This window comes from Pongo pygmaeus, chromosome X, assembly GCF_028885625.2.
Source record: "Pongo pygmaeus isolate AG05252 chromosome X, NHGRI_mPonPyg2-v2.0_pri, whole genome shotgun sequence".
In the NCBI taxonomy this organism is placed as follows: Eukaryota; Metazoa; Chordata; class Mammalia; order Primates; family Hominidae; genus Pongo; species Pongo pygmaeus.
Genome location: NC_072396.2, coordinates 160,449,910 through 160,464,505, shown reverse-complemented (window position 1 = coordinate 160,464,505; position 14,596 = coordinate 160,449,910). Strand labels below are relative to the sequence as shown.

The 14,596-nt window shown below is 38.0% G+C and overlaps 1 protein-coding gene across 9 annotated transcripts in view; it reads left to right on the top strand.

The window, feature by feature from the left end:
• TMLHE (trimethyllysine hydroxylase, epsilon) overlaps positions 1-14,596 on the top strand; it is a 121,020-nt gene that overhangs the window by 69,502 nt on the left and 36,922 nt on the right. For 6 of the 9 annotated variants that reach the window (XR_010125340.1, XR_010125341.1, XM_063660013.1 and 3 more), the window contains exons 3-4: positions 828-875; positions 13,548-13,724. Coding sequence is in view for 7 of the 9 variants with exons in the window: in XM_063660013.1 (XP_063516083.1) it covers positions 828-875; positions 13,548-13,724 (225 nt within the window). In the remaining 2 variants the exon portion in view is untranslated. The remainder of the gene's footprint in view (positions 1-827; positions 876-13,547; positions 13,725-14,596) is intronic. The other 3 variants (XM_054472012.2, XM_054472014.2, XM_063660016.1) reach the window with 1 other exon arrangement.

Below are 14,596 nucleotides of genomic sequence, written 5' to 3'. Positions count from 1 at the left end.
ACAGCTGGAAGAGCTGCAAGAGACAGCCTGTCTCTGAGGTACAGCACAAAGGGAAGGGCCAAGGCCAAGAGAGAAGACAAAAGCAAAATCACTAGAGAAATTTAATGCTTCTGGTACCCACAGAGACAACAAACATCAAACACAACCTAACTCTGGGCCAGATTAATATAAATATTCATGGTAAAATCCTATTTACCTCAGTAGCTATTGCTCTATACAAGATGTCTGGCTTTTAACAAAAACAAAATTACAAAACTTGCTAAGGCAAGAAATAACACAATTTGAAGAGACAAAGCAAGATCAGAACCAGACTTACATATGACACAGGTGTTGAAATTATCAGTCAGAATTTTAGGATTTTTTCTATTTCTGTGAAAAATGTAATTGAAATTTTGACAAGAGCTGCATTGAATCTGTAGATCACGTCAAATAGCATAGATATTTTAATAATATTAATTCCTCCAATCCATGAAGATGGAATTTTTTTCATTTATTTGTGTGTTCTCCAATTTATTTAATCAATGTTTTATAGTTTTGAGTGTAGAGATTATTAATCTCCTTGGTTAAATTTATTCCTAAGTATTTTTTTGCAACTATTACAAATAGCATTGTTTTCTTGATTTCTTTTTCAGTTAGTTCATTGTTAGGGTTTAGAAGCATTAATGATTTTTGTATGTTGATTTTACTGAATTCATTAAGTCTAACAGTTTTTTGGTAGTCTCTTTAGAGTTTTCTATATATAAGATTATTTCATCAGTGAACAGAGACAATTTCATCTCTTTCTTTCTTATTTATTTGCATGTCTTTTATTTCTTTTCCTTGCCTAGTTACTCTGGCTGCGACTTCCAGTACTATGTGGAGTAAGAGTAGGAAGAGTGAGCATCATTGTCTTGTTCCTGATCTGAAAGGAAAAGTTTTCAACTTAAGACCCTGAATGGCTAAAGCAATCTTGAGCAAAAAGAACAAAGCTGGAGGCATCGTACTACCTGATATCAAAATATATTACAAAGCAATAGTAATCAAAACAATATGGTACTGGCATAAAAATAGACACATTAACAAATGCATTCTAAATAAACACACACACACACCTTAAAATAAACAAGCAGGACCTCACACGTAGGCATATTATATTAAAACTGCAGAAAACCAAAGACAAAGAGATATTCTTGAAGGCAGCCTAGTGGGGAGAAAAACACCTTACCTACAGAGAAACAAAGATAAGAATTGCAGTGGACTTCTCATCAGGAACTGTGCAAGCAAGAACACAATGGAATGACAACCTTAAAGTGTTAAAGGGGGGACAACTACCAATGTAGAATGATATATCCAGCAAAATGATCCTTCAAAAGTGAAAGATAAAGACTTTTTTCATACATCAATACTATTTCGATTACTGTTGCTTTGTTGCATGTTTTGAAATTGGGAAGTGCGAGGCCTCCAATTTTGGTCTCATTTTTCAAAATTATTTTGACTATTCAGGGTCCCTTGAGATTCCCTATGACTTTTAGGAAGGTTTTTTTCTGTTTCTACAACAAATTCCATTGGAGTTTTGATAGGCATTGCATTTAATCTGTAGATCACTTTGGGTAGTACGGACATTTTAACAACATTAAGCCTTCCAATCCATGAGCATGAGATGCCTTTTCATTTATTTGTACCTTTCTTTGATTTATCTTAGCAACATTTTGTAGTTTTCACTGTACAAGTGTTTCACTAACTTGGTTAAGTTTATTCCTAAGTATTTCATCCTTTTTGATGCCATATGCAGAAGGCTGAAACTGGATCCCTTCCTTATACCTTACACAAAAATTAACTCAAGATGGATTAAAGACTTAAACATAAGGCCTAAAACCATAAAAACCCTAGAAGAAAACCTAGGCAATACCATTCAGGACATAGGCATGGGCAAAGACTTCATGACTAAAGCACCAAAAGCAATGGCAACAAAAGCCAAAATAGACAAATGGGATCTGATTAAACTAAAGAGCTTCTCCACAGCAAAAGAAACTACCATCAGAGTGAACAGGCAACCTACAGAATGGGAGAAAGTTTCTGCAATCTATCCATCTGACAAAGGGCTAATATTCAGAATCTACAAAGAACTTAAACAAATTTACATGAAAAAAAAAACCCATCAAAAAGTGGGCAAAGGATATGAACAGACACTTCTCAAAAGCAGACATTTATGCAGCCAACAAACATGAAAAAAGCTCATCATCACTGGTCATCAGAGAAATGCAAATCAAAACCATAATGAGATATCATCTCACATCAGTTAGATTGGCAATCATTAAAAAGTCAGGAAACAACAGATGCTGGAGAGGATGTGGAGAAATAGGAACACTTTTACAGTGTTGGTGGGAGTGTAAATTAGTTCAACTATTGTGGAAGACAGTGTGGAGATTCCTCAAGGATCTAAAACTAGAATTACCATTTGACTCAGCAATCTCATTACTGGGTATATACCCAGAGGATTATAAATCATTCTACTATAAAGACATATGCACACGTATGTTTATTGCAGCACTGTTCACAATAGCAAAGACTTGGAAACAACCCAAATGCCCATCAATGCGAGACTGGATAAAGAAAATGTGGCACATATACACCATGGAATACTATACAGCCATAAAAAAGGATGAGTTCATGTCCTTTGTAGGGACATGGATGAAATTGGAAATCATCATTCTCAGCAAACTATCGCAAGGACAAAAAACCAAACACCGCATGTTCTCACTCATAGGTGGGAATTGAACAAAGAGAACACATGGACACAGGAAGGGGAACATCACACTCTGGGGACTGTTGTGGGGTGGGGGGAGGGGGGAGGGATAGCTTTAGGAGATATACCTAATGCTAAATGACGAGTTGATGCGTGCAGCACACCAGCATGGCACATGTGTACATATGTAACAAACCTGCACATTGTGCACATGTACCCTAAAACTTAAAGTATAATAATAATAAAATAAATAAATAAATAAATAATTCTAAAAAAAAATTAGACGAGAAAGAGAAGTAACAGAAATCTAAATTGGAAAAGATGAAGTAAAATTGTCTCTATTCACAGATGACATGATCTTATGTGTAGAAAACCCTAAATATTCCATATGCAATAAGAGTATTATAACTAATAAATGATGTCAGAAAATTTGCAGGATACAAAAGCAATACATAAAATGCATTGCATTTCTATATATTAATGGTGACCAATCTAAGAAGAAAAATTAAGAAAAAATTCCATTTATTTATTTTATTTCTTATTATACTTTAAGTTCTGGGGTACATGTGCAGAACATGCAGGTTTGTTACATAGGTATACATGTGCCATGGTGGTTTGCTGCACCCATCAACCTGTCATCTATCATTTGAGGATATAGCAACAAGGTAGCCATCTGCACACCAAGAAGAGTGTCCTCACCAGGAATCAAATGGCCTGGAACCGTCATCTTAGACTTCCTAGCTTCCAGACAGTGAGAAATAAATATCTGTTGTTGAAGCTACCCAGTCTGTTATAATTTTGTTATAGCAGCCTGAACTGACTAACACAGCCAGATAGTAAATATTTTAGGCTTTTTTTGGGCCATGTACAATCTCTGTCCCATGGTTGTCTTAGTTGGCTCAGGCTGCTTTAACAAAATACCATAGCCCAGGAGGCAGAGGCTGCAGTAAGCCAAGATCGCACCACTGCACTCTAGCCTAGGCGAGAGAGCGAGCCTGTGTCTCAAAAAAAAAAAAAAAAAAAAACGCAGGGACGGGGAGAAATGAGAAGGAAGGAAGAAGTGATGGGTCCCAGCTAAGCCCAACATTTAGCAGCAGCCCTGCCCATGAGGCTCTTTGAGGTGACTGCGCCTTTTGAAACGGAGGAAGAACTAGCCCTGCTTGGGCCTGTGGTGGGAGTGGCAGCCCCGATGATCTCTAAATTGCCTTTAGCCTCACTCTTCCCTTTTTTTGAGGAATAAATAGCACATGCACAACTCTTTCAATTTTGTCCCATTTTCTCTGTTATTTTTGGTCCCAGCTGGCAGGTTTTCTGCTGGTATAATCCCATCTCTGTTTATGGCTTCTGTTGAGATGGCTGACTAGGACCATGGTTCATGCACACACTTATCTCTTTATCAAATGTGGATCAGCCACACCCTTAGTATTCTCTTTCAAACATACTTTCTCATTCTTTGCAATATGGATAAGCTGAGAATTTTCTAAATCTTTTAAGTCCTGGTTCCTTTTTGTTTAACAGTTCCTTCTTCAATTCATTTATCTCTTCTCATATTTTACTATAAGCAGTCAGAAGGAACCAACTGCTCTCTCATCACTTTGCAGCTAAGTTTTTTGCCACTTTATAAAAAGTGTCACTTTTTTTTCCATTGTCCAGTAGCATGTTCCTCTTTTCCATCTGAGACCTCATCAGAATGGCCTTTACCATTCATATTTCTACCAGCATTCTGTTTACAATTATTTATATTCTCTAGGAACATGGAGGCTTTCCCTCCAGCTGTCCTCTTTTTTTTCTGACCTCTTACCAGAAATGCCATTAGCAATCCCTTCACAGTAATCTAGGCTTTTTTCTAGCATGTACCTCAAAACTCTTTCAGCCTCTACCCCATTACCCATTTCCAAAGCTGCTTCCACAATTTTAGGTATTTGTTACAGCAGTACCCTACTTCTCAGTACCAATATCTGTATTAGTCAGTGTTCTCCAGAGAAACAGAATAGAACCAATAGGGGAATATATATGTGTGTGTGTGTGTGTGTGTGTGTGTGTGTAAAGGAATTAGCTCACACGATTATGGAAACTAAAAAGTACCAGTCTTCCATCCATAAGCTTGAGACCCAGGAAACCTGGTGATATGATTCCAGTTTAGTCTGAAGGCCTAAGAACCAGGAGAACCTTTCTAAGTTCTAGTCAAAGTTCAAAGGCCTAAAATGGAAGGCTGATATGTGAGTTTCAGTCCAAGAACAGGAAAAGACCAATATCCCAGCTCAAGCAGGCAGATAGAATTATCCCCACATTGCAGAAGGCAATGTACTCTACTCAGTCTATTGATTTAAATGCTAATTTCTTCCAGAAACACTCTCACAGAATTAATGTTTAGCCACTTATCTGGGCACCCCATGGTCCAGTCAAATTGGCATATAGAGTTAACCATTACAGTGATTTTCTTTGTTTTGTTTTTGTTTTATTACACTTTTAAAGTGTAAAAACCATTTTTTATCTTGCAAGCCAAACAAAATAGGTCACACACTATATTTGACCCATAAGCTATAGTTTGTTGAACTGTGCATCATCTCACTGCAGTGACCAAACTGAATAAGGGTTAGTGGTACTCAAACACTTTTGTCACTCTAAGGAAAGGGTTCTCAATATTTTTAGGTTATAGACCCCATAGAAATTCTACACACACACACACACACACACACACATTTTGCATATTATTCCACACACCCTAGGACAAGAACTCCAACTGTAGGGCACTACCAAATGAATAGCCCTATTTCAGAGTATCAGCAGTTGTATCAGACAGTCTTTCAATTAAGTTCATTATCTATAGATTTTCAAGCATCCAGTTGGGGTATACCTTGAAAGCACTTGTATAAGGCATGCCTGCCATCACAGACAAAATGACTCAGTAAAGACCAAGTGTTGGCTTATAATGAGGAAATAATATAGGTACATGGAGGTGATGCCCCAGTAGTCCATTCTGCTTCTCTCCTGTAAAGCTCAAGACTATTAGAAGGGAAAGACATTTTCTGCAGGACATAAGTTGCCTTCTATCTGCATGTTTGACTTAGGCAATAGGATTTTCTGTAATATTCTCAGAGGGTTTCTGATGCCTGCTTTTTTTCTGTGTGTAGGTAACCCTTCTGTTTCTATACATATCTCATCATCTTTTCTTGTTGTTGAAAATCTGGACATTTTAGATAACATTTTATGGAAACTGAGTTCTGATGTCCCCAGAGGAATTGTTGCATATTTTTGTGTATTTGTTTGTATTTTGTGTATTTGTTTGTTTTGTGTATTTTTTTGTTGTCGGGGGTAATTCTGTGGAGTCTTTGTCCCCTGCAGTGTGTAGCCACTGATGTCTCTGCTCAGGTTTTATTTTTACTTCTTGTTTTTATTTTTAACTGTGGTTTCCTAAGCATTGCACTGGGGTCACCATAGCCCAGAGGCTCTCAATTGGGGTCTATTTTGCCCCCCAGGGGACCTTTGGCATTGTCTGGAGACATTTTTTGTTGTCACAACTGGAGAGGAAGATGCTGCTGACACCTGGTCAGTAGAGACCAGAGATGCTGCTAAGCATCCTACAGTCCACAGGACAGCACCCTATGACAAAAAGACTATCTGGCCCAGATGTCCATAGGCCTAGTTGAGGCATCAGGTTGGGAATTCCTGATATAGTTTAGAGGCCAGCCAACTATTGATCAGAGGTTATGCTTACAAAACTTAATGTAATAAGGCTTCCACCCTTTGCCAGAGGATCTGTGTGTTGTTTAAGGCATACACTTGAAGTTTGAGCTATTTACAAGTGATATGGTTTGGATGTTTGTCTCCTCCAAATCTCATGTTGAAATGTGATCTCCAATGTTAGAAATGGGGCCTGATGGGAGGTATTTGGGTCATGAGGGCAAATCCCTCATGAATGGCTTGGTGCCTGCCCCTCAGTAATGAGTTCAGACAAGATCCAGTTGTTTAAAAGAGGCTGGCACTTCTTCACTCTCTCTCGCTCTCTCTCTCACTATGTGATGTGTTAGCTCCCCTTCACCTTCTGCCATGATTATAAGCTTCCTGAGGCCCTCACCAGAAGCAGATGCCAGCACTATGCTTTCTGTAGAACCTGCAGAACCATGAGCCAAATAAATCTCTTTTCTTTACAAGTTACCTAGCCCCAGGTATTTCTCTATAATGATGCAAACAGACTAACCAAAGAAGTTTGTCCTAGTTTTTACTTTCTGTCATTCTCATGTCTCCTACAAAAAGCCTCATTTTCATCCAGAGACATGTAAATAACTACGGCCATTTCCAGTCTCTCTTCAGTGTGCATACAGCACTGCATGCGTGTGCAACCTTCCAAATACTAGGGATGTGTGGGAGCTTTTCAAGGCCCATTATAGCTTTCTCACTCCCTATATAGCCTGGTTAGATTTCTGCCTGTTCTTCTGGTCTGTTGTTTGCTCCAACCAGTATGGTTTCCCTAATTGTTTTTGATAACACCCAGATGCATGGGGGTTTTATGCATGCTCTGCTCCAAATCAAGTTAGTCATATCTGACAGCAAAGCTGCCGGTTTTCTTGGTTTAGCCCACCTTCGTGGAACTACTGCTGATTGGAGCTAGAGGTGGAGGAATAGGAATGGGAGCACCCTATGCTAAAATACACCACAGATTCCCACTGTTTTTACCCAAGGTTCAGTAGTTTTTTTGTAAATAAATGCTTCCTTTTTAAAAGAAATTGCATTGTGTATGTTGAAAGTATATGACATGATATTATGAGATACATATAGACAGTAAAATGGTTACTATAGTGAAGCAAATTAACATATCAATCATCTTACATAGTTACCCATTTTTTGTGGCAAGAACAGCTACAATTGACTCATTTAGCAAAAATCCAAAATACAATGCATTATTATAAACTATAGTCTTCATGTTGTTGTATAACAGACATCTAGATCTGTTCATTCTACATATCTGCTACTTTGTGTCCTTAACCATACATCTCCCATTTCCTCCCCCATGCCCCTACCCTTGGCCCTGGTAACCACTGTTTTATTCTCTCTGTATATTTATTTGACTGTTTTTTTAAGATTCCGGATACAAATGAGATCATGCAAATTTTTTTTCTGTATCTGGTTTATTTCACTTAGCATAATGTCCTCCAGGTTCATCCATATTATGGCAAATGGCAAGATCTCCTTTTTAAAAGGCTGAATAATATTCCATTGTCTATATATACCACAGTTTTTTATACATTCATCCATCAACAGACATTTAGGTTGTTTCCATATCTTGGCTTTCATGAATAATGCTGCAATGAACATGGAAGTGCAGGTATCTTTATGAGGTAGTACTTTCATTTCCTTTGGACATATACTCAGAAGGCAAAAGAATGAAATTGATCCTTTATCATCCTACACACAAATCAGCTCAAAATGGATAAAAGACTTAAACAAAAATAAGAGCTAGAAGAAAACAGGTGGTAAATCTCCTTGACATTGGCCTTGGCAATGATTTTTTTGGATATCACACCAACCGCTTAGGCTATGAAAACCAAAATAAATAAATGAGACAACATCAAACTAACCAGCTTATGCACAGCAAAGGAAACAGTCAACAAAATGAAAAGCTATCCTGGGGATTAGGAAAAATATTTGCAAACTGTATTTGTGGTAAGGGGTTCATATCCAAAATTTATAAAGAATTCATACAACTCAATAGCAACAAAACATATAACCCAATTAAAAAATGGTCAATGGATCTGAATAGACATTTCCCCAAAGAAGACATACAAATGACCAACACATATATGAAAAGATGCTCAACATCACTAATTATAAGAGAAATACAAATCAAAACTACTCTGATATACCACCTGACACCCATTAGAATACCTATTATCAAAAACACAAGAGATAACAAGTGTTGGCAAGGGTGTGGAGAAAAAGGAACTCTTGTACACTGTTGGTGGGAATGTAGATTGGTGTACCAATTATGGAAAACAGTATGAAGGTTACTAAAGAAATTAAAAATAGAATAAATACTTCTCAATTTGCTGTATACCTTTGGACAATTTCCAGAGTCTTAAAATGGTTCTTTTTTAGTTTGGCCAGTTTTATCAATTCTGAATTTATCAATTCAATCCCCAGTTCTCCCTTTTGGGGGAGAAAATTTGCCAAGCTCCTCACTGTGTTTTTCTAAAAGAAGTCTCACCTCCAGACTTCCAAGGCTGTACTTTGAGACACATTAGTGTACTAGGCTGTGGGGTTGCACGACTTGGGTTCATGTCCTAGCTCTACCACCTAATGATTATATTCTTACAAAGTTACTTAGCATCTCTGAGCTTTAGTTAGTTGTCCTTAAAATGAGAATGATAATACCAATGAAAGTGAATGTGAGAGGTACAGGTATAGCAGTTTTTAAAAACCATTGCTTAGTATCTTAAAATGTAGATAAACCACAGTTTATTCAGTGATTCTTCCACTTCCCCACTGATAGACATTTAGTCTTTTTTCTAATTATTTTTATTATTATAACCATCACTATTATGAATAACCTTATATGCAGCTCCACATGTGTGACACTTTCTATACGATAAATACTGAGAGGTGCACTACTATTTGTCCAAAGGAAAAGAAGTCATTATATCAAAAAGACACCTGTATGTGTATGTTCATCACAGCACAATTTACAATGGCAAAGATATGGAACCAATCTCAGTACCCATCAACCAATAAGTGGATAAAGAAAATGTATATATACACCATGGAATACTACTCAGCCATAAAAAAAAATGAAATAATGTATTTTGTGCAACTTGGATGGAGCTGAAGGCCATTATTCTAAGTGAAGTAACTCAGGAATGAAAAACCAAATACCGTATGTTCTTACTTATAAGTGGGAGCTAAGCTATGTTATGCAAAGGCATACAGAGTGGTATAAGGGACATTGGAGACTCAGAAGGGGAGAGGGAAGGAGGGGGATAAGGAATAAAAAACTACATATCAGTTTCAGTGTACACTACTCAGGTGATGGGTGCACTGAAATCTCTGACTTCACCAATATACAATTCATCCATGTAACCAAAAACCACTTGAGCCCCAGAAGCTATTGAAATAAAAAAATATATATTAAAAGATAAAATAAATAAATAAAGTACAAGAGAAAAAAGATAAATACTGAGAGGTGAATTTCTAGGTCAAATATGCACATTTTAAATTATTTTCATAGAAACTTGCTGATTGCCATCTAGTATAACTTTAACACTATATACTCCTACTACCAGTGTTTGCAAGTATGCATTTTTCCCCACATCCTTTAAAACACATTTTAATCAGCCTTTAAAATTTTTGTAGCTCTGATGGGTATAAAATGGTATCACATTTTGGTTTAAATACCCATTTCTTTGATTATTACCAAGGCTGGGGGCAGTTCATATGTTTGTCGGTCACTTCTGGTGACTTTCCTTATTGATATCCTTCACCTATTTTTCTGTTGGGTTTTTATCTTTAATGATCACAGAGGTTTATTCTGTATGCTGGATATTAATCCTTTTATGCTACAAATATTTTTCCTGTTACTTGTCTTTTAACTTTGCTTTTATATTGTTTGCAGAACAGAAGGTATTTATTTTAATATAGATTAATTTATCTCTATGCCTTTTGTGTCACATTAAAACAGCCTTTCCTACCTCAAAGTTGTCAACATTTAATGTTTTACAGTTTTAAATTTGTACTTTAATCCATCAGAAATTTATTTTTTTGAATTATATGAAGGCATAACTTATTTTTTCCTTTTCTTTTGTAAATTGGGTCACACACTTTATTTACCTTTTCTAAATGAGTAACCTGATGTATAGAAAGTCTTTGTTTTTTTTGTAATTTTTTTATTTTGCTATAACTTCAAATTAACAGGTTAGTTGCTAAAATAGTACAAGGACTTCCTGTATTAGTCTGTTCTCACACTGCCATAAAGAACTCCCAGAGAATGGTTAATTTATGAAGAAAAGAAGTTTAATTGACTCACAGTTCCATAGGTTGTACAGGAAGCATGGCTAGGAGGCCTCAGGAAACTTACATCTTGGTAGAAGGTAAAGGGCAAGCAAGCATGTCTTACCATGGTGGAGAAGGAGAGAGAGACAGCAAAGGGGGAAGTGCTACACACTTTTAAACAACCAGATCTCATGAGAACTCACTATCATTAGAGCAGCAAGGGGGGAATTTGCCCCCATGATCCAATCACCTCCCACCAGGTCCCTCCCCCAACACTGGGGATTACAATTCAACATGAGATTTGGGTGGGGACACAGAGACAAACCGTATCATTCCATCATTCCACTCCTAGCCCCTCCCAAATCTTATGTCTTTTCACATTTCAAAACCAATCACACCTTCCAACAGTCTCCTAAAGTCTTAACTCACTCCAGCACTAACTCAGAAGTTGAAGTCCAAAGTCTCATCTGAGACAAGGCAAGTCTCTTCCACCTATGAGCTTGTAAAATCTAAAACAAGTTTGTTACTTCCAAGATACAGTGGGGGTACAGGCATTGGGGTAAATGCTCCCATTCCAAATGGGAGAAATTGGCCAAAGCCAAGGGGCTACAGGCCCCATGCAAGTTCAAAACCCAACAGGGCAGTCATTAAATCTTAAAGCTCCAAAATAATCTCCTTTGACTCCATGTCTCACATCCAGGGTATGCTGATTCAAGGGGTGGGTTCCCACGGCCTTGGGCAGCTCTGCCCCTGTGGCTTTGCAAGGTACAGCCCCTGGGGGTGCTTTCACGGGCTGGCATTGAGTGGCTGTGGCTTTTCCAGGTGCACAGTGCAAGTTGTTGGTGGATCTACCATTCTGGGGTCTGGAGGATGGTGGCCCTCTTCTCATAGTTCCACTAGGCAGTGCCCTAGTGGGGCCTCTGTGTGGGGCTTCCAACCCCACATTTCTCCTCCACACTGCCCTAGTAGAGGTTCTTCATGAGGGCTCTGCCCCTACAATAGACTTCTACCTGGATATCCAGGCATTTCCAGCCATCCTGTGAAATCTAGGCAGAGGTTCCCAAGCCTCAACTCCTGCCTTCTGGGCACCCATAGGCCCAACAACACATGGAAGCCACCACTTGGGGCCTGCATCCTCTGAAGCAATGGCCCAAGCTATTCCTTGGTCCCTTTTAGCCATGGCTAGAGCTGGAGCAGCTGAGACACAGAGCCAAAGGACATGGGGGCCATGTCCCAAGGCTGCACAGAGCAGTAGGGCCCTGGGCCTGGCCCACAAAACTCTTTTTTCCCTCTTGGCCTCAGGGCCTGTAATGGGATGGGCTGCTGCAAAGGTCTCCGACATGCCCTGGAGACATTTCCCCCCCCCCCCATTGTCTTGGATATTAACATTTGGCTTCTCTTCGCTTATGGAAATTTCTGCAGCCTTGAATTCCTCCCAGAAAATGGTTTGTTTTCCACCACATGGTTTCACTGCAAATTTTACAACCTTTCATACTGTTTCCCTTTTAAATATAAGTTCCAATTTCATACCATCTCTTTGCAAATACATATGAGCATACACTCTTAGAAGCAGCCAGGCTACATCTTGAACACTTTGCTGCTTAGACATTTCTTCTGCCAGATACCCTAAATCATCTCTCTCAAGTTGAAAGTTCCATAAATCCCTAGAGCAGGGGCACAATGCTGCCAGTCTCTGATAAAGCATAGCAAGAGTGACCATTACTCCAGTTCCCAATAAGTTCCTCATCTCCATTTGAGACCACCTCAGTATGGACTTCACTGTTTGCATCGCTATCAGCATTTTGGTCAAAACTATTCAAGAAGTCTCTAGGAAGTTCCTAACTTTCCCTCGCCTTTCTATCTTCTTCTGAGCCCTCCAAACTGTTCCAATCCCTGCCTGTTACCCAGTTCCAAAGTTGCTTCAACATTTTCAGGTATCTTTATAGCAATGCCTCACTTCTCTGGTAACAATTTTCTGTGTTTGTTTGTTCTCACATGGCTATAAAGAACTACCTGAAACTGGGTACTTTATGAAGAAAAGAGGTTTAATTGACTCACAGTTCTGCAGGCTGTACAGTAAGCATGGCTGGGAGGCCTCAGGAAACTTACAATCATGGTGGAAGCTGAGGGGAAGCAAGCACATCTTACCATGGCAAAGCAGGAGAAAGTGAAGGCAGAAGTGCTACACACTTTTAAACAACCAGATCTTGTGAGAGCTCAGTCACTTTCAGGAGAACAGCAAGGGGGAAATTTGCCCCCATGATCCAATCACCTCCCACCAGGTCCCTCCCCCAACACTGGGGATTACAATTCAACATGAGATTTGGGTGGGGACACAGAGCCAAACCATATCACCGCCTATATATCCTCTACACACCTATGCTTCCTTCTTTTGATACTTGAATGGTTTCATTTTCTAAATTTAGTACTCCTATATATTTTGAGTTTATCTTGATAACCTTGTGACAACATGACATATAGACACAAATTTATCTTTTCCCAAGTTCTATCTAGTTTTCCCAACACCATTTATTTAAAAAATTCATCTTTTCCTCAATGACTTTTGCTGTCACTTTATTACATACCAGATTTCCATATGCATTTGGGTATATTTCTGGGCTTTTTATACTCTTCCATCATTTTATCTATTTAAATACAACATTACACCATTTTAATTATAGAAGTTCTACAGTATATTTTAATATCTGGTAAGGGGCAAGTCCCTCCCCTCAACCCTTATTGCTTATTGGTAGAAGACTTTTAGAAGGAAGTTTTCTGGATGCTGATTTTTTTAAGTTATCTCAATAAATAGTTCTGATGAATGTGATCTTTTCCCTAGAGCTGAAATATGCTAATACCGTGATGCGCTTTGATTATGTCTGGCTTCGAGACCACTGCCGCTCAGCATCGTGCTACAACTCTAAGACTCACCAGCGCAGCCTGGATACTGCCAGTGTGGATTTATGTATCAAGCCAAAGACCATTCGTCTGGATGAGACCACACTCTTTTTCACTTGTGAGTGGACAGGAGACTTGATCTTCTTTGGGGGTACTCTTCTGAAGGACAGTTATTTTGTGGAAAATGGTTTGTTCCTTTCAAAAATAGGTTATTAGTTACTTTTCTTTTTTTCTTGTTTTGGAAGGATTTTTTGAAACATTTTATTTTTCTCTTCAAATAAAATTGTTACAATCCACAGCTAACATTATACTTAATAGTGAGACTGAATGCTTTCCCTCTAAGACAGGGAACATGGCAAGGATGCCCACTCTTACCACTATTATTTAACATCCACTCTCACCACTCTTATTTATCATAGTACTGAAAATTCTATTACAGTAAGTCAAGAAAAATTAATAAAATTCATACATAAAACTCTTTATTTGCAGATACATGACAGCCTAACATAGACTACCTCAAGTAATCTATAATAAAACCATGAAAACTAATAAATGAGTTCAGTAAGGTCAGAGGACACAAGATCAACACACAAAAATCAATCATATTTCTATATACTTAAACATTCAGAAACTGAAATGAAAAATGACCATTTCAATAGCTTCAAATAAATTTAAATAGGTATAATCTAACAAAATATGTATAGGATCTGTATTATAAAAATTATTAAATGCTGATGAAAGAAATCAAAGAAGACATAAATACATGGAGAAACAAATCATGTTCATGAATTGGAAGACTCAACATAGTAATGATGTCAGTTTTCTCCAAATTGATCTATAGTTTTAATGTAACTCCTGTCAAAATATAAGCAAGATTTTTTTTATAATTATAAACAAGCTTGCTCTAAAATTTAAATGGAAATAGACAGGCCCTAGGAGAGCCAACACAATTTTGAAAATGAAGAATTAAGTGGGAAGAAATCACTTCCT